This window comes from Cottoperca gobio, chromosome 11, assembly GCF_900634415.1.
Source record: "Cottoperca gobio chromosome 11, fCotGob3.1, whole genome shotgun sequence".
Lineage (NCBI taxonomy): Eukaryota > Metazoa > Chordata > Actinopteri > Perciformes > Bovichtidae > Cottoperca > Cottoperca gobio.
In genome coordinates this window covers 5,604,863-5,626,560 of record NC_041365.1, presented here as the reverse complement: position 1 = coordinate 5,626,560, position 21,698 = coordinate 5,604,863, and the positions used below count along the sequence as shown (strand labels likewise).

Below are 21,698 nucleotides of genomic sequence, written 5' to 3'. Positions count from 1 at the left end.
TTAATAGATGAGGCGACAACATGAACACATCCAATCTTAACCTGTGAAGGGATATTTTCTGTGGTTGGAATCTTGAGGATTTTGTTCTCAGTAATCACCTGCGCCGTTGGCCTTGTCATGAATAAACGCAGTGTGTGAGGAGCAGATTGCTTCTGACATCAGATCAGGCTCCCCCCCCCCACTCTCTCTCTATCTCTCTCTCTCTCTCTCTCTCTCTCTCTCTCTCTCTCTCTCTCTCTCTCTCTCTGCGTGTGTGCAGTATTGGGCTTCAGGTTGCTGATTTGGGTTCAGTAATTTGCCATTAGACGAGGGACAGGTGCAGCTGCCTCTGTTTGCGGCGCTAACAAGGCATTTCATCATGGTTAGCTCCAGCCTGGTGCTCTGATCAGCTCTTGTTCTTGTCACAATATCACACACATGTACACGCACACACAGATTTCACAGGCATACAAGTGACACTCTACTACATGGTTATTCTACATAAAAGGCCAAGTGCTGTGTAGAATGGAGGATTTGGGTTGGAAGACCTGCGTTGCCTTGTCAGTGAAGGACAGGCTGTAGGTTTGCTGACTGTGGCTGACCCTGGGCAGGTTCATGGGATTGTTTAAGGTTTTCTCTTGCTGTAGTGCGCTGCATTGTATTATGTTGGCAGAGGGGCACAGAGGAGATTAATTCATAAAGCCTTTTTGATGAAAAAGAAACTGGAAATCTACTCTAGCTGTTAAACTTGCAGAAAACAGACTCAAACTTCTGCTGAACACTTTGGATGTGTGTTTTTTTTTGTGACTTACCATTGCTGAGATGTGCTTTTGAAGTTATTTTCAGAAAAAGCAGCATTGATGCATCCTGACCTTTTTTTAAAAGCTCATCATTTTCCAAGAAGTTACAGAAATGAGATAAAAAAAAAAAAAAAAAATATATATATATATATATATAATGGTCAGAATACAAATTACCACCTGAAACATAATCTGACATTTCTAAGCAGCTGTTTCTTCACATTTAGGCTAATTAAGGGCAATTTATCAGTTACACAATAACAGTAGGTTAATGTCATCATGTAATGATAAATCAATAAGGATGAAATCTCAGCAGCTTTGTGTAAAGGTCAAACATAATGGAGACAACGGATTGAAAAGTACTTAAAATAAACTCCTCCTCGGCCAGCTGTCGCATCAGTAATATCCTCTAAATGATAAGGGTAGTGGTGCAAACTCACCGCACTGAAATGTAAAGTTGAGGAGGAGATATGTTATTCAATTCATTAATTTAGCCTGAATATTGTCTCATGTATCTCTAAATCCAGAGAGTGAAGTAAAACTCGAGTGTGTGTGTGTGTATGAATCCTGCTGTGGTCACCTGAAGTAAATTTTCTGTTTATTGATCTTCATCATTAGACAGGGTTATATGCCTCCCTTGAGTTTCCATCTCCAGGTTCTTCAGCTATCAACACACACACACACACACACACACACACACACACACACACACACACACACACACACACACACACACACACACACACACACCTTCCTTGGCTCTCTCCCAAAGCGGTCAAACAGATTACTACGGGCGTTAACCCCATCGATCTGCTCCAAATGGCCTCCAAATGCCAGGAATTAGATTTCAGACTTGGGAAGAGGGAAATAAAATGCTGTAGTATTTCTTGCTGCTCGACTTTGGAGTTAAGTGCTGCCATGCCTTCCCTCGTTGTGCCAGTTCTTCCTCAGAAAGTCAGGACAGTTATATTTGTCTCCCTTTGTACCTTGTTTAGAGCATATTTCTTGGAGAAAATTGGGATGTGAGAAAAAACACATAAATGTCTCAGCACTGTTGAGTAAGGATATGCAAATGAAAGAAACTAGAAATAGAGGTTAATTTAACTTTCATTCTTTTCATTCTGGTACATGAGCGCCTAAAGGGACAAAAGAGATCTAAAGATTCAAAGTAATTGATAAAAAGATTTGATATTAAAATGCATTTTTCCCATAATTGATGGACTGTAGTCTAATCTTCAGGGCACACTGTGCAGCCGCTGAGCATCACGCACTGAATCAATCTCACAGTCATGAATTACTCCATTGTGGGGTTATAATGAAGAGCAGGTTTTTTTAACACTGGTTGACTCGGCTTTGTTAGTCCACGCTTAATGTCAGGCTAATACCTCTACACTCGTCTTTCTCTCGCTCTATTCAGCTGCTTGTTTCTGCCCCTTTCTCCCACCGTCACATCCACCGTCCCCATGCCTCTTTACTCTTTTTGTCCCATTATATTCCACCGACTGTCCCGTCTATCTTGCTTTGTTCATCCGGCGTTAAGCTTTAATGTGTTTCCTTAACTGAGTAAGTATCGTCGAGTGGTCGTTCTACCTAATGAGAGGCTAAATATAACCACCGATACACCGTCCCTGCCGCGGCCTCCTCCCTCATCTCGCACACAAAGTGTGGATAGTCGCACTGTTGGCATGACAACACACCGGTCAAGGCTCTGTGAGCAGTCGCAACAGATTTTGTGCATGTGTGCCCGGCGAAAGTAGGAAAGGATGAAGGAGGCAGGGGGAGCTTTTGATTTTATTTTTAGCTTTACTTGAAGCTGCTTTGCTTTCTCGCTCTTTCCCCTGCTGATTTCCTTCCTCCGTGAAAAAGCTCGAGGTTCCGATATTGGTGATTTTTTTTCATTACTTGCTGCAACTTCAGATGAGCGATTCCATAGTCATCCGAGAAAATGACGTATATGATTAGATCTAAAGCGTTTAGTTAATGAAATCGTTTAGCAGACCGAAAGAAAAATAATTGGCAATTATTTTGTTAATCGATAAATCGTTTAGGTCATTCATCACACAAAAAGGCCACACTTTGTTAACTTCCAGCTCCTTCATTTTGGGAATGTGCTGCTTTTCTTTGCCTTACGTCATAGTAAACTGAGGATATTTGGGTTGGACAGAAACAGGCAATTGGAAGATGCTTTAGGGAAACGGTGATGGGACATTTTTATAGACAAAACGAGCCATCAATTTATCAAAAAAAGATAAGAGGCAGATTAATCTATCTATGATGTTCCCCATCTCCTGGTTTCAAATGCTGTTAAACATCTAGATTTTCTGCAGAGGGAGGAACCATTCTTTAACACCTACACTACATTGTCACTCTCTGTAATAAATCAGCCTAAACCTGCACTATCACCAAGCTCTATGGAGCTCTATTGTACTCATGTTGACAAGTTTAGTTGCCCACATTTCTTTTCTGTTGCATGGTAACCAATTGAGAGTCACAATCCTACCAACCCTCCTTGTTATGGCCAGCTGGAGAGAAATGAATGATAAGAGTATGCAAATGAGATATCTTCTTTAATAGCCTGCTGTTTTATTCAGCTGTGTGGCCAGGATAAGGAATCCCCACTGTGTCTAATCACATCCTCTCCCTCTCATTTCACCTGAGACAGATCCGCAATCTAGTCTATTTCTGACTGACATTACAGCACACATTGTTCTCTACCAGCATGAACGTACATGCACCGAGTAAGGCCTTGATTCTTTACCAGTAAATAGTCTTCTACTTCAACAATTGAAGGGCATTCACACAAAAAAGTTCAATCTTATGATTAAATCAGACTGTGGAGGGTTGTGAGCGATGCAGGAAGATGGCCGAAGCAGCTCATAGTGTGAGTTGCGACGCTGTCTGTGTTCTCAACCTCACTTTTGGACTCCGAGACGATCATCGTCTGCTCAAACAAACTGACCAGACAAGAGAAGAACATGAGATGTAAAGATGTATCGCGCCTGCTGCAACGATGTCTCTCATGCTCCTAATACAGTAACCAGATCACAAAAATACAGTCCTACATGTCTGGTTAGGAGTCTCATTCCTCCACATTCGATTTTCTGTTTTTCAATCTGCGCTGGGGAACAGCCGGGGCCTGTGCTGTTGTTCAGTGGGAAATCTCATTCAGTTGCCGGCTGATGGCTAACAAGGTCAAATAACTCTCCAGATGAGATGAAGTGTGTCAGAAGGCGCAAACACACACACGCACACACCACCTGCCATTCAGTCAGTCAGTTCATCTATCTCGCAGGATCACGCTCTGAATTGAGCGTCAATAATAGAGGACTGAGGGGGGAAGTGTTTACAGCTGATGGCAACATCATTACAAAGTGTGGAAATCAGGGACTCACAGCAAAACCAGTTAGCCAGCAGCTCATGTAGCAATTAATAGGAACCCTACACTGTTTTCTTCTTCTCTTCCCTCGTTTCTCTCGCTCTCCCTTTCCGCGCACTCTTTTCCTCTTTTCCTCCGGTTGCCATAGTGACGTGAAATGGCTGCATTCTGCAGCACTGGATCAGAGCGGGGGCTTTCACAGCCTGTGAGATACATCGTTTTACATGCTTTCAAAACACACACAAGGAGTGCAATTACAGTGTGTTAGTATGTGCCACAGCGCTTATAGAGCACAATAAGTTAAATGTTATTTAAATGTCACATTGTTTTTGATAAACCGTAGGCCTATACATTACAATAAAGTGAGACGAGTGAGTGCGCTGTTTTCCTACTGCATCCATCACAGTATGTCAGAGTATAATGACCTTGTGAGCACCGCAGTTCTTCTTGTACGGTTGCTAATTATTGATTCTTTGACTCACAGATTGGGGTATCAGGTATTGCCCTAGTTCTTGAACTCTTCTTGACGGGCAAATAATGTATGATTCATGTATTTGTTGCAGAGGAGAACATAGTCTGTATGTTCAGATTTGGGAACAAGAAAGGATTTGCAAAGTAGAATTAACGTCGGGTTGTTGTCTCGCTACCAGCCACACGGTCGCCCTAAATAGGCCGGGATATGTTCTATAACATTTACCTCCCTTCCTTCTCTCCTCCTATATCCACGTTCTTGCTAAACCCTCATCTTCAATTCGATATGTTTTACCGTTTTTACGATAAAAAATAATTAAAATATTCCGTCTCTCTTTTTCTTGTGTCTCTCTGTCTACTTCTTTCCCCCCCCCCCCCCCTCTATCTCTGCTCTCACCTTCCCCCTTCACCCCCTTTCTTCCTGTCTGTAGTGTGACAACGCCAAGGGGCTGAGGGCCTTCTTTGATGCCATATGCTACGGCCCCAAACACCTGATGATCTTCGGCGGTGTCTGTCCTTCTGTGACCTCCATCATCGCAGAGTCCTTGGAAGGATGGAATCTGGTGCAGGTAGGGTTTGTACTGTACATCTTATGATGCGAGCTTGTGGTATATATATATATATATATATATATATATATATATATATACATACTGTACGTACAATGTTTGTGAACCCTAGATTCTGTTGTGCCAGTGTGTAGAATAGGATTAAATAGACATGCTAACTGCTGTGTACTTACTTATACATGGTCTAAGGTTTCTTCTTGTTTCTGAGTTACCATCAGGAAACCTGTATTTTCTACTTTTTAAATGAGTTTCAACAAAAAAACTCAACATGTCCCTTAGAATTGCAGCGTGCAGATAGGTTCTGGGATTTCAAAGAGGTCCCAAGTTGTGGCTTAATCCTTCATTAACCTTGCCGGGGTGAACGTCTAATTGCCGTCGCTCTAATCCGTAGAAACTTCAGTCATTTTACGATCAGACACACAATGGTTTAAACTCGTGTAGTAGTGTAGAAGTCTGTTGTTAAAAATGTGAGCTCAACATCCAATAAGCACTTTGGATTTTTATATGAAGGAAAACATATTGTCAAATTATAAGGTCTTCTCCTTAAAGTGAAACGCTGTCTCGTGTGGCATATGTTTGTGGGGTGTTTTGTCATTGATATGAGCTAATAAAAGTTTTACTACTCAGTCCAGTCAATGTTAATTACCTGCTCATTCACATGATAGATTTGTACCATTTAATTAGGCTCTTGCTTGCTAAATGCATGACATTTGCCGCCATTAAATGGGTAGAGCGTTATGATTGCTCACTGTAGGCATTAAACACCACTCATTCTTGTGTCTGGTAAACTTTTGACCCCCTGAGTTATTTCTTACAGTTTCTCTGTACTGCTGTACCAAAGAGGGGAAATGCCTCCTTCCAGAGAATACATTTCATTTGCTGCGAACCCTACAAAGGTTATCGGGCACAGATAAGAAAGGAGTGAAGCGTGTGCTTGGAAGAGATAGCATAATTCAAAAGGCTGCATTTTGAACTGAACATCAAATTACGTGGCATATTTCTTCCACTTGCAATTACTGTGAATCTGCTGCTTTTCACGTATCTTTCTGCTCACTCGTCTTATCAGGGTCACTCAAGAGTGAAAAGATCGGCAGGATGAGGGAATGAAAGAAGGAGTCATTTTTTTGTTTCTGTGTTCACGTTCTTTCGCTGGTAATGAGCTCATTCTAGAAAGAGAGGTTCAAGCCACAGTTGCTCTTTAAGTGCTCTTAGGTAGTTGTCTGTGTGTGTGTGTGTATGTGTGTATGTTCTTTTTTTCTATTTATTGGCTTGTTTGTCACTGATTACCTGTGAGAAGTGAAGTAGCAATCTTCTGCTCTGCAGAACACTGCCTGGTACAATGTGTTCCCCAGAGCACTTTACCATCCAGGCTTTTTTCACGACGAATACACAGAACTAACACCAACAAATTCCTGCCAGTCCGATCCTAAATACACATTCTGATGCTGTCTGAATACGAGACAGCAAGTGATTCAGAGAAACATGTAAGGGAAGGACTAGGAAAACACCTATAATGTACCTGTGCTAAAAGGAGATGCTTTAAGAGTTCACACTTGTATTCAATGCCAAGGGCAAATGTTGTTGCTGTTGCTACAAGCAACCAAATTGCTTCTTTCTTCTTCAAGCGTGTAGGTACAAGAGCACTATTTATATCAGTTGGCTGTCCAGCACAATGTAGAGACTTTGTTCATGTTGAAGCTGGAGCTGTGATTCGGCAGGAATCTGCTAATAAGATACGTATCATGACACAAAGGTTACAATTCAATCAGAATCAGAAATCCTTTATTTGTCGGGGAAATGTACGTTGTTACAGCAAAGAGCAAGAGAGTGGCGAGTACACAATTAAATAGAATAAAATACAGTAACAGTAATAAAAGTACAGAGTCATTGGAAAAAAGTTATATAACAAACAAAAAAGAAATGTGATACTGTTAGTAAGGATATATAAAACACTACGTCATAAGCACGAATCTGGAGACAAAATATATTTTTTTATCCAACCTTTAACATCCAGCATCATAGCACTACTGTCAATCTAAGCAGCCACACATCTTTGTGTACAAACAAGTGAGTGTGTGCGTGTGTGTTGGTATATTTCTGGTGTGGTAGAATATGAGTAGCCAAGGTAACTGTTCTCTGAAATGCAAGATGTCCATGCAGACCTGAGCTACATCCTCATCAAAGTATGACTCACCAAGCAACTATAATGTGCACTGGACATCTGCAGAAAGACACGTCAGTGTATGTAAACAGCACACCAGATAGCTATTGGTTGTTCTATGGGGCATGGATTTGCAGTAAGGTGGCACCTGTGTGTTTAGCTATCGTGTACTTGTCAAGCTGGTCCTTGCACCTGCTAGCTAGATTGTTGGCCTGAGCCTCTTTGCTTCATTTCCCATTGAACGTGTGTGTCCGTTTACACCTTGAGTGTGTCGACGTGTGTGTGAATCCTTACATGTAGCTGTGTATCTGTGTGCATGAAAGTGTTTTTACGAGAAACTGTGGCGGGAGGGAGTTAGACAATGGTCCAGCTAGAATAACGCTTTTGTTAAAAGGAGGGAATAAAGAAATGGACTGAAAGGAAGGGCATGAAAAGAGGAAGAGAGAGAGGGAAGTAGAGATCATAGGAAGTTTTGAATCCTGCACCCCACAACGTTTATTGTGCAACATAAGTGGGAATATCTTTTTTTTTTTTTAAACTGTGAATTCTGTCATTCTGCATATTTATTACCCAGCCCTGCCGCCCCGTATGCAAGACTTGAGTTGGAGGGAAACAGAGAGTTTTTCATGGTGATTTTATGAGCCAGGCTTAACACGCTCATCATTTCCACATCAAAACAGGGAGCTCGCTTATACTATCTACTGTAGAGATAAGAGAACAACCACTCCTTGAAAAAGCTTATTCATACACCCATAAAATAGCTTTCAATCAGTGCTGATGCCTAATGAAGTCAGCTTTGTGAAGATCAACAAAAATAAACTCCCATTGAATCCACGTTCATTACGCTCAATGCACACACTTGAATGCACACATCAGCAGAACCGGGTTAATAAGGGTATTATCAGAACCAATGCTTTCATACTTAAAAAGCCAGTACTTTTAAAAACAAATTCCCAGCAGGTGGAATAATGTCTTTACAAGGAATGTATCCATAAACCTCCCTAATAAGGATAAGGGTTTGTGGATGATGCAATGATTACAATACTAGTAATGCTAATTGAGAAGACTAAGGAAGGAGAGGAAGAGGAAGAGAGGAATAGAAGGAATAAGAAGCTGCACTAACTCTGCTTCAGACTGTGTTTGAAATTGCATACTAACCTACTGTTCATAAGTATGGCCAAAATCTTCTATCAGGTCATTCCATATCTTGATAGCAATATATATCATGTTGATATAGCATGTTTCCATGTCAATAAATAAAAAGTCTATAATATAAATGATAATATTGAATTATTGCCCAGCTCTAATAATAAATATGACATTGAGTTTACATTGAGCTTTGAGCATGTAGTGCATTCCAACAGCATAGCATGTGGATTTTGTGTATGTGAGAGATGCCCGGATGTAGACTAGATCACCACTAACTTCTATGATATAGTATAGTAGAGAGACGTGGGCTTACTGAACATAGCCAACAGCACCCGAAATGCATTGCAGCTCTTCAGACTTTCCAACGACAGACAGTTTAAATAATTAACCGTTAGATGAAATAATTACGATGATGGTGAGTCAGTGGAGTTAAAAGGTGATGGATACAGTCATGTGTTGCAGAGAAGACGTATAGCTAAAGGATACTTCCGTGTTAACAGTCCGCTGCTAATGGCATACTTAATCATTCATTTAGTAGGCAGTATGCAGTACATACTGATTGAGTATGTAGTACGCGGTACGGTAGTATGCCTCTTGAAACACAACCTCAGAGACTCTTGATGGCCCTCTTAAGACCTGCAAGGTGAAGGGCACGTGACTAACTGAGACAACTGACAGCGTCACTTAGTTAGTTTACTTGCACTGTAGAAGTGGGTACAACTCTGGAAACGCATGTTGAGAGAAACAAACTAAAGACTTGTAGCAAGCCAACATCCCTCTAGTATTTAACATTATGTCATGAATGTTCATAACTGTCCCTCAAGTCCCTAATTTGTGCCTCTGTAAGAGAAAGACTTCCACCAACTCTGTCTGGCTGGATATCAGATAATGAAGAGGGCGTAGCCCAATGTTCACATGGTAAAAGACAACTCACTTCCAGCAGAGATGTGTCCATTGTAAAAAAAAAGAAAGACAGAAAACTTCATGAATGAAACAGTCGGCATCATCAAACCCACAGCCAAAGTAGTTAATAAGACAACACTGTATTACAGTCTGTAAAGCACACTGGGACAAATGTATAATTTGTGATATTGGGCTCTATAAATACATTTGATTAATATTAGTCAGCTGGCAGTAAATATGATATCAGATTAGCTATCCCTATCTGTCACATGACCCTGTGTCTGCAGGTTGTCGCAGCCAATCAAGAATCTCCCTTCTGCAAAGTTTTGCATCAGAGACGGTTCAGGTTTGGGAAAATAAATGACTCCTTCCCTGAGCAGCTGTGCTTTGCTCTGTACTTCCAGTCTCATTGTGTAGTGCAGTGATGTACATGTGCTAAAATGACTGCCCAAGCAAATTAAAATGGTGGATAGAAATGCTACCAGGGCCAATGGACAGATGGCATGAAACGGATTGAAGGAATGATGGAGGAATAGATAGACAGGGGCAGACATAGACTGTAATAACATAACATTGAAATTCAAAGAAATGGGGTAAGACGCAGCTGCGTTTGTGAGCTGCCATCAGCCACAAATGCCACTGATTGCTGTGGTTTTATTTCCGCAAGACAATGAATGTTGAAGCCATCCTATTGGCAGCCATCTTGGTCTGTGATTAATCTTGTGTTCTCCTCACCATGATATTATATAACTCCAAAAAAGCATTTGGCGAGCTTTGTAAATACTTGCTGACACAGGTATCTTGTACCCAGTCATGCTGCACTCACTTTACCTCTTTTTTCTTAACTTATGAGAAGTCCTTTTCCTCTCCACAGCACTGGTGTCTATTTTCTGTAAATGGCTCATTGAGTGCCAGGAAATAGCCCCAACCCACCCTCTCTCCAGTTGCTTGCCCCTTCTCACTCACCAATTAGGCCTATCAGTGGTGGCACTGTTCATTTTCGGCCACGTCGAGTGTGTAATGAAAGATTATGCTTCATTACAAGAGAAGGCAAGAGAGTTTTATTCCTACAAAGTTTATTATTTGTAGAAGTGGACTTCTTTTGTTGAAGGCAGGTTTCTTTCATCATGTCAATACTTCTTTCTCCACTGAACAGTACAGTCAAAAGGCAAATATTTGTTTTTCTCTTTTGAGCTTGAATGGAAAAGGGAGTTAATATGACTTTCAAAGAGCTTTTTTGGACCAGAAGTTGTGTTCTGTTCGGCTCTGTTTATACATGTATAGTATAGACTATAGAGGGTCAGTGTCTGTCTAAAATTCAAGGAATTGTGGTCCAGACCTGGAAATAGACCTAATATTTACCTGTATACGAAGCCCATTATTCTTCGGCACTTGCTGTATCGATCGGTGATGCTTCATTAAACAAGGCAATTTTAGGGGACAGCAAAGTTGCATCCCTGCCTCCTTGAAATGCAGCATTCTCTTTTTTGAAGCCTCCTCCAACTCTTTAGGGTCTTCTTTTTTATCCATTTTCTTTCTCTCACTCTCCCTGAGTGCTACACCGGATGCTTCAATAAAACATGTGATGCCTAGCACTGCAGTATTCTGCCTCACTTACGTCAAATCCTCTTGTGTACCGTATCAATATTTCATGACTTTCAAAGTTTAAGCTAAAATCTCAGAGTGCAAGGGCATGGATGGTGTGAGAATCACAATAGATCATCATTTATCAACACTATGAGTAAAGTTAAGGCTCACCTGTTTGTGCTCCATGTGTGTGTGTGTGTGTGTGTGTCTGTGTGTGTGTGTGAGAGTGTGTGCTTGTTTTGCTCTGTGGGCAACTAAAGGTTATATAAACTGTCCTTTAAAGGTTAAGTGACTCTCATAAACCATAATACTCATATTTGGTTGTATGTGTACTTATGTGCGTTTTCTAAGCACCAATTGATTAATCCCTCCGTCTCTCTATGTTATTTAGGACCGCACTGTAGGGAGAAATACAGAATGCTTAAGAGATGCAATTAGGCCTGATTTTTATACTGTCTCAAAGCTTCTAGGCAACACCCAGGGGAAACAGGAAGTGGTGTCCCTGACTTTATCTTAACCCGTCCAACTCTGGATTAATGTTGTTTTACAAAACTGGCGGGAGAAGCTTCATCTCACTGTCGCTTTTTAATGGGCAAAGACTTCCCAAGACATCCATAGATGTGGAGGTCCCTTTTAGGAGTAGGTTGTAAATTCCAGTTAAAGTTAAACAAGGCGAATGTTGACATTTAAAGCAAAGCTAATTCCTGCTGCACGAATGAAAAAATAGGGAAGATTTACTCTTAATGCCATTGCTTTCTCATTTATCATCCCTCTCTTTTATCGCTGAAGGCAAAAGAAGAGGCAGAAAGAGACAGAGGGAAATATTAATTATATGCTATGCTGTGCATTAATCAGATTTGTTTTGGTCATGAATGCCGCCTGCACTTGTAGAATGCAGCAGCATGTACTGTCGTACCTATTCACAGTGCCAAATGTGCGCCGTTTCACAGGAAACAGTAATTATCTAATTAGCAACATTTGTTGAACGCAAGCCGTTAACGGGTTGCAACTGTCAGTGTCACATATTAAATAAACATGCTAGTTCATAGGCACTAGCTTTGACTGTTTCGTTTTTTTTACAAGGAAGTAGTAACAACAAATTGAAACTATGAGACACATTCAAGATGAATGCTTGCTGAATTCAAGCCTTGCATTGGAGTAGTATCACTCACCTAGTGGAAAGAAAACGAGCGCGTCATACTCACGCCACTAATGATGGTGCAAGGACCTGCCAGCCACCAGCAACAATAAACAAACTATACACATTAATAGCACAAGCGTGTTTTTGATGATTTGCACGGGGACTTAATCATACACACCCATCTTGTGAAGATTGTAAGATGTGTTTTTTTTGTGCCCCCAAATTCTGGTTCTTTTCTCTTTATTTTTCTCTTTTCTCTTTTGGGGTTTCCAGGCTTTGATATTCCTTATTTAGGTCACAGACTTTGAAGAGCTAGCTGCGCACATACAACTTTTAGTTTCTAGATGAAAATAAAGCTTTTAACAAGAAAACCCTGTGTTAAAAATTCAATTTGTTATTAATCTCCATCTAAAATATAATAATAAAACCAATAACTGGCGCTTTGACAAATGTAGAGATTGACTTTGCTTTATTTTAGGGGCCAAAACACTTCCTCTTAATCAAACTAATATGCAACCTGACAGCTATTTTGCATTGAAAAATAAATCCTAAGTGAAAAGGTATAAGGGAGCAGGAAAATATACGAAAATATAGGAGACTAATATAATTTACAGAATAGCAGTTTAACCAAAGAGATTGTTTTCTGATTTATTTTAATATTTATTACAGCGTTAAAGGTTCAATGTGTCATTTCTGAGCCACCTGCTCCAAAGAAATAAGGGGCAGTATTTCACCTCTAAATTGGGTCCATACAATGTGTAATGTTCATGTTTTAGCCAGGAGAGCAGCTGACGTGTTTGGTGATGGAGGTTAATAGAGTGGCTGTTGCCACTGAGCTTTTACATGCCCCCGAAAATACTGCTTCTACCCGACTCACCTTCATCTCCTCTGATTTATTCCCTTTTATAGGGACGTTTTAGAATCACAGGGCTGGGTATCATCGACTCAAAAATGTGTATCGGAAACGGGCTTCTCCGAGGCCGGCATTAGGAGGATCCTGTGAAACGATCAAGAACAAGGGCAGACTCGCCGAGCAATTGGACATCAAAGAGGACTCCATTACAAGCCATTAAAACCATAACGGCTGCTTGGAAAGAGTGAAGCTTAGAGGATCGATAAAGGGCAGTTTAACTGTCTGACACAGCTCACTAATATCTGAAACATCAACGCCCCCTTCAGAGAGAGAGACAGAGGGAGAGAGAGAGAGAGAGAGAGAGAGAAGATGAGGACCAACTTAATGGGTGAGAGAGAGGAAATGGAAAGAGAGAAAGACTCTTGAGGTCATTACAGAGTGCTTTCCATCTTCCTTCTACCACCCCTCCCTGCTGTACAGTATACATGTACAGTAATGATATTTACCCCATTTCCACAGTAGATTTTCCTTTTGGATAATTCAAATCCTACACACACACACACACACACACACACACACACACACACACACACACACACACACACACACACACACACACACACACACACCAGCAAACCACACAAGAGGACAAGCATCATGCCATCTAAGTGCTAGAGCCGGTTTAACTTTGAGAAAAAGAAACGTTTCTATTATAGTTTACAGTAATTACAAAACGTGTATTTACACCAGCTTGAGACACAGTACAGTAAAGTGCTCATCTGTGCTCCTGATGGCTGTATTTACCTTAATTATACTACCTTAATTAACTACACTGCCTGAACTGTTTTAGTATATATCGAATTGTATCCGTCTTCACAGTGATCAAAGTGTTTTGTGTAACAAACCTCAGATCCAGGCAGAAAGGCTTGAACACTCCATCCACCTCCTTACTTGATTAAATTCCTTTTCCTCTTTGTCACTCTTTCCTCCCACACGATCCTCTTTCGCTTTATCAGGGCATCAGAATGCGGAAGCGTTAAGCCTCCTTGAGGTTGATTCTGAGCTTCAATGCTATTTTCATTCCCTGTTGGTGCAGTCATTCAATACATCTCTGTTTAGTCTACGGCTGCAAGTGGAATCCAGTATGATAAGTGGTGATGAATGGTAATGTTCACTCTAGCGTCAGGCAACATTAACTCTAAAAGAAAAAGCACAATCACAACAGAAATGGACTTAAATACTGTGTATGAGTCTTGTCACAGGTGTATGTCTGTTTGTTTTCATGATTCATAATTTCATTTTTAAATGGCACCGTAAATGACTTCGGAGTTGTTCACTCCACTCCACCCTGCCTTTTCCCTAAATTGTGGCCGGCGGGTAAATGTAACGTGATTTCCCAGGCTTATTTTTCTGCTCAGAGACAGTGAACAGTAGGCAAACGGCTTCTCTCCTCTCGAATCACAAATCCCACTGCCAATTGGTGTCCTCTTTGAACAGCTGTGCCACTCATACTCAAACTCAAACAGGCAAACAATGGTTCAGATGGATAAATGAACATGCCCATACATGCACAGATGCAGAAGCAGAGATGTGCATGCAGGCTGTCGCAGGCTTGCACATAACATTCACGTGTTTTTCTCTCACTCCATGTCAAATCTCTCGTTCTTTCTTTTTCTAACCCTCTCCTGTAACAAAAGGGGATTTCCTTTTCAAAGGGCCTCAGAAACCCTTGGGCACAGAAGTAGAAATTGCTATAATTGGTGAAGACGTGGTGAAGCGCTTGGCACGAGGAAGTCCCATATTCTAATTATGCTGGCAGAGATAGGGAGCTTGTAGTTGTTTCAGAGCGCAGGAAGACATGGCTAGGAAGCTGCTTTCATGAATAGTCATAACATGCTTTCTGCTGCATTATTGTATGTTTGTAGTGTGACGTTTGTATAAAGATTTATCTTTGTTTTGAAGCTGCAGCCACACATTTACATGTAAATTGATATCATGACGTGCATATTCAAAATGACTGAGCACTTTCTCCATGTGACATGGAGATTGGAGAATGGGAAGATGGGTGTTGTAAAATGGCAGCCTTTTAAGTTTTCTTTATGGTTCCTAACCGGTGCCATTACGTCGTTATGCAGCAGGCCATTTCTTTATGATGCTGTCCTCTTAAATCCGGTAATGCACATGTACATCTCACATTGAAAAGATAACACATTTACCATTTCTTATTTGGACACAATGTTTCATAATATTTGCAACACCGCAGCTGTTCGAAACACACCCTTATCTTGTGCGATATTAAACGGGACATCTTAAGGACTGTACTACAAACATGTTGCTCGACAGTATGGTCCCTCAACAGGAAATCTGTGTGTTTAAGTCCCAACACAGTCCAAATGCAGCACAGTATTGTCCATTAAAATAATACTAATCAACAACGATATGCTGTGTGTCCAAACAATGCTGTATAATGAGTGAAAAGACAGTAACACTAGAAATGACATGAAACCTATTATTACAATGGCTGACTCTTTAGTCGTATTTTGGCTTTTTATTTTCTCTGAACAGCTTTCGGTCACAGGAAGGGTTCCCGACATGACAGACAGCACAAAAACCATATGACTCAGAGTTAGTGAAGTGCAATGTGAAGTGTGTTTTATATATAAATGTCCTGAGATGCAGCCAGCATGACACAGCTCTGTTTAAAATTTTAATTCAAACCTTTTAGTGGTTTGCAAGCGGGATGGCCTGAAAGACAAAGCAGACAGAGCAGCACAGCTAGTTTATTAGTACAGAGTGGAGTTACACTCCTGTCCTTATACCTCTGTGTCTCGTATGTGCACAATTACACACACATCGTATACAGTATATGTATATACTCCGTCATACAGGTGCACACGATTGCCTGCATATAGATAGACCTATTAACACAGACAAAGGCACATATTTCACACACACACACACACACACACACACACACACACACACACACACACACACACACACACACACACACACACACACGCACACACACACACACGACATACTGACTAGGTAGATGCATTTTCACTTGTCCCAACCTTTAAATTTATAAATACCCTTCTGGCATTAAAAGCGAGTTTGTGTTTGACTTGTGGAGTTCTGGGTGTTACATCATACTGTCTTCTTTAAGCTGCTGCTTTTCAGCTACTGCATGTCTCGCTCATTTTTGTAATATGATTACCAGCCGCTACAACGACGTTGACGCTGATGATGTTGTCACCTTGTCAGTCTGCGTGTGTCATCATGGTACAATGTGCAGCTAGAGCGGGTTCTACCTTAGAAGCAACTTGGAGTACTTTTCCAGATGTTTAATATGTCTGTGGACAGTTTTTGTAACCGTGCAAGATGAAATCACAAAACTTTACAGATGTGTAGGTGAGATCAAAATGAAGGTCGAGTTTGCAGATGCGCGTGGTCCGAGGTAGAGGGGTGAAGCGACCATTGGAAACCTCCCACTTTACGCCTCTGGCCCGATCTTGGCTCATTTAAACTATTACATGCATCATTTAACATAAGGTTCTTTTCATTATTGAATACAACATCATTTTTAATGTGCTGTAAATAATATGATTGATAGCTCTCTCCCTCCTTCTTTCCTCAACACTAGCTCTTGTATTTTTGCATAAAAGTTATTGCATGTCTTAGTTGTATGAAATACAGGCACCTTGGAATTATATCGCAGTAAAGAAATACAGGAATGACTCATCTTCCTAAATGCTGATATAGAATAAAATTCCCTTCACACACCTTGGCGCTTGGCCTTTCAAACCACTTCCTGTCTTGGTTAATAAATCTCCATGTTTAAACAAGATCTATGGCAGCTAACTCGCCTGAATACACAGTATGATATATATACAGTATTCCTAGGGCTAGAAATTGTGCATATACACACAGGAAATAAAACAGCGCTCCAAATCTTCGGTGACCGGAAATGGATTTCTTTCATTAAATAAAGCAGAAACTGTTTATACTCAAGGATCGCTTTGGAAGGTTGCGAGAGAGAAAGAAGATCGTGAGATGTGGAATCTCATTGTTCCCATGTTACCTGATATTTACCGCTCAATAGGTTAAGGCCAGGGGGGGGTCACCGCTCCCTGTGGTGGAAGGCCGTGCATTTTTAAAGAGATAGCACAGACTTACCAGCAGGATGCCAGCTGCATCCCCAAGTGTTAGGAAATGCACATAAACACACCACCATTGACCTTAAGCTCCAATAAACACCATTAAATATGAATAAGGACATAATTGAAAGTAACCACTGGCACTTTCTTGTTCCCCCCCCCCCCCCCCCACACATACACACACACACACACAATTCAGTGCCAACCACACATTATCTGTCTTACAACTTGGCCAATAATAATCTTGACATTTTCTGTGGTGTCATTAGGACACTCTGCAGAAACCGCACACACAGTCAAGATTTTGATGGTGCGTGAAAATAAGAACACCCAATTCAAACTTTACATGGTTTATCGACATCCCAACGGTGATGATTTATGGTTCATCCTGCTTCCTCTCATCCACGCCAGAGTGATTTTTATAGCGCAAGGACATGTGGGACACTTACCACAGACAACTTGAGAGAGAGAATTCATAGTAGGCTATCAAAAGACAACAATGTGCTCGTGAGTGTGAAATATTTCTTTTTTCCATCGATTGGTTTCCTGAACAACTCCCCCTTCCCCCCTCATCATCCATACCGACCCCCTCCTCCTCCTCCAACTCTCCAACCTGCTCTCATTGATCCGTAAGGCTGAGAGAGATGGAGCGAGCATCGGGCTTGGATAGATATTTTACTTGGGCCGGGTGTTTATCCTGCAGAGGTAAACTCGTGTCATTACTTCCTTTTCCCCCACCGGCAGAGAACAGTGGCAGTAATGAGCTTAATTGGTATAATTATGGAGTAAGCAGTGAACCCTTAAACACACGCCTTTGCTTTTCTAAACGGATATTTGCAGGTTATGGGGGTTAAGTTCTCCTCGTCAGCGATTAGCTAGGTCTCCTTTGTCTATGAACGGGAGATATAATCTGTAAAACATGTTCATCAGAGAGAATACAGATGATTCAATCCACTGTCTGTTTTGTTTAATTTACTGATGCATCTTCTGAATAATCTAGCAGTATTTGTTTTTATTTAATTCAATTATTAGAATGGTTTTCCAAAATATAAAGCATAAAGAATTTGACTTGACTGTTGACTTTATCAATATTAATCCAAGAGCAAGTGTAACACTGCCCTGCAGAAAGCAAAGGTTTGAGTGGTATTCAGTCTTTGGTGTCATCATGCTCAGGGGTCTTTCATGTTACGTGTCTGACTGCCAGCCCACCTCAGACCCCTGCCATGTCTGCCTCGCAACCCAGGAGATGGAATTTTAAAAATTTACAGTCCTCTTTGAGCTAGCCTTTTGGCCCCTGTAGGTCTCTGGAAATTGAAAAGTCAGAGAGAGTAAAGAAGAGAGCTAAGGTAAGATGGAGGGAGGCCATGAAAGAGAGGGAGAGAGGGTTCTGTTTGGCTGGACAGACTTTGCATCACCCCTGTGGCAAGTTCTCTGCCACTTTCTGTCTCTCCCCCCCCCCCTCTCTCTCCCCGTGCTCAGTGGAGTGGCCCTCTACAGCAGAGGCCAGATGCTATCAGATGCCATCATTGAAAAATTCACTGTGTGTTGAGGGCAGTTCATTGAAATGAATCCCCACACCGGTTCCTGTTTTCTCAGACCACTCTACAACATATTTCACAGTTGAAACTGTTTCATGGCCACCATTCGAAGAGTAATTGAAAATCCATGGCTGATTGACTCAGACCCTTGGTAATTAATTTTCTTTCAGTTGCAGGGATCTAAGACCAACAGCCACATCTGTTCTGTGTGGTGGCGCTTGTGCCAGGCTGAGGTAGTATTGAAATAGTTTATGTAACTCCTAACTTGGATTTCTGATATGTACCTATTGATTCTAACAATTAGCAGTAACACACGCATATGAACATGCATATATATAAACACACACAGAAACAGAAACATGTCAACAACTATTGGATTGATTGTCATGAAATTTGCCACCATGCAGTTGTGGTTTTGAGTAAATTGTCTCGACAACTACAGGATGGATTTTCACCAGATTAGGTGCAGACATTGATGTTCCCCTTAGGGTGAACTGTAATAATTAAACATGTTTTCATGTCCAATAATTAGTTTTTTGACCAAATCCCCTCAAAACTCGCCTGAAAAACAGCTAAACATTGTCATGTTAGCATGCTGAGGTTAGCATTCAGCTCAAAGCACCGCTGTACCTATGTACAGCCTCACAGAGCTGCAGAATTGGCAGTAGATCAGTCTTGTTTCAGATAAGGATTCATGCACTTGTACTGTGGATACTGATTTTCTTCCAGTTTTCTCCCCCCCCCCCCCCCCCTCTTTCCTTATCACTTCTGCTCTGTTAGTGATTACTAAGGAATACAAAAAAGGTAGAGAATAACTTAAAATTCTGTGGGTAGTATAATTTACACACAAAATAAGGGCTTAAACTCTGGCTCACTCACAGTCCTGTTATTTATTCCTTATAACTTGTCTCTAATACTACAGTGACTGATAGCTAGCTCAAGGTGCCTTCTGTTCTCCTGGCTCTCCTTTTGGCAACTACCTTACCGAGGGTACATCCACCTGTTTAGAGGAAGGCAACAAGCACAGCTGAAGGACATTTAGCTGAACACGTCGGCGTATTTACGTGTGATTCTAGTCGACCATAACTTCTCTGGTGAATTATATATATTTTATCTTATATAAAATAAGCTTATGCCCCATGCAGCAGAATAGTGCTATTTGTTTGTGAAAGTAAAAGAAGGCACCCTAATGTCATATGGTCTATACATGGACACCGAAACTCTCCACGAAACTCTCCACAAAACAACATCAAAGGGAATGACATCGAGTTACAGCAATGACATCTGAGAGTTCAAGCAAAGACGAGAGAGATATCGGGAGAGACCTAAAGTAATAGCATGTCTCACATTGAAGGACCTTGGAGCCTGTGTCTTGGAGATGAGTTGCTGATATATACCCAGCATGCTGAGTGTGGGAACGGGCTGCATTGACACCCATGTCACGTTTGCAGCGGGGCGTTGTATGGCACTAAAATAATGGTCAACTTATAGAAGAGAGAGACAAAGTCAGAGGGAGAAAGGTGTGTGGCTGGTTGCTCCGCTCCAAACAATGATTCTGTGAGGATAAAAAGACGTTTTCCTGATTAGCTCCATGTTTTGTTGACATTTGATTGTGTCTATTGTCATGACATGTAGATATGATGATCATGTCATAGTGCGGGGGTATTTTCACTCACATTATCTGTACCTTTTAGACATCTCACTTACCATGTGTCACTATATATGAGTTCATCTGTCAGTGAAAAAGTCAGGGAAGGCCGAGAAGCATTTCCTTCTATGATCATAGTTAACATTTTACACAAATGTTTTGCATATTACAGGTACAGAAATGATGCTGACAACCTCAGACCGAGGCCTCCTGCAACTGCTTAACACTATAGTAGTCGGACCTAAATCACTTTAACTGAATCAGTTTTGCCAGGTCTTTAAAGTAGTCCACTACGTCCATCGTATTACCAATGCGTCAGCATTGTAAGCACAGATGACTTGGCTTTTATGGAGCTTCGTTATTTGCTGCATGTTACTTTGAAAAGTAACATATCAAAGAGGTGAGACCTCTTCAAAAATGGCTAATTGGTAAATAAACCTAATATGAGCCGCCTTTGTGGCAGTGCCAGTAATGGTGATCGAGTTACATTGTGAAGTCTTTTTTAGCAGAACCTTTCTTCAGGACAGAGGAAAACGTCCTTGCAAGTGGATCAGAACTAAGTCTGTTTTTAATACAATTACACTCGTCCACCTCTTTCTCCTTCTCTTCCTCTTGTTGAGTCTGTCGAGTAATAATTCTTTCTGCTCTGCCAAGCGCAGTTAGTTTTTTTTCAACTATCTATTTAGGGCTGAAAATTAAACATTCAAACTAAATGTTTGAAGCCGTTCTGTTCAATGGTACCAGATGAATGTCTACTACTCACTGTTTTATAGCCTCTTGACTGACAGTAGAAATCCCCTTGGAGGAGTGATTCTCAGTTCGGTTTCTGTTTGTGGCCCCTGATGTCCCCGTGTTGCAGAATCTTATTTATGTCAGCCTCACCTTAGGGTTCCTTCTGGGTAACGCAGGCAAGTGGAAAACCTGGACACTGGCTTTTTAGTATGTGTATCTGTGTGTAGCAGAGAGGAGGTGCTTACCACCTTCCAGCCACGCTCCAGGGAGGTGAATGCTGCTTCCACTCCCCTCAAAGCTCCATCAGTCACACAAATCCACACTGAATGGAAGTTGGCTCGGTGTGGAGGTGGTTGAATATGAATAAAGTAGTTTGAAGAGATGAAATTAAGCTGTGTGTGTCTGCGTGAGAGAGCGAGAGAGAGAGGAAACGGAAAAAATGTAGCCAAAGACAGAAGAAAAGATGGCGGTTGGAAGACAGATCCGAATTTTGAGAAGAAAACTTAACATGCATCGTGTGCCTGCATTTATACATGCATTTATCATTTCTACGATCTTTCTCAGCCTTTTGGGAAATCCACTACTGTGGAAATGAATGAAAGACCAATCGTTGTTACGCTGAAATAACAAG

At 41.2% G+C, this 21,698-nt stretch overlaps 1 protein-coding gene across 1 annotated transcript in view; it reads left to right on the top strand.

Annotated features, from left to right (window-relative positions):
• Positions 1-21,698, top strand: part of gabbr2 (gamma-aminobutyric acid (GABA) B receptor, 2) — a 163,603-nt gene that overhangs the window by 39,682 nt on the left and 102,223 nt on the right. The window contains exon 2 of the mRNA XM_029442908.1: positions 5,058-5,195. Within this exon, the coding sequence (XP_029298768.1) occupies positions 5,058-5,195 (138 nt within the window). The remainder of the gene's footprint in view (positions 1-5,057; positions 5,196-21,698) is intronic.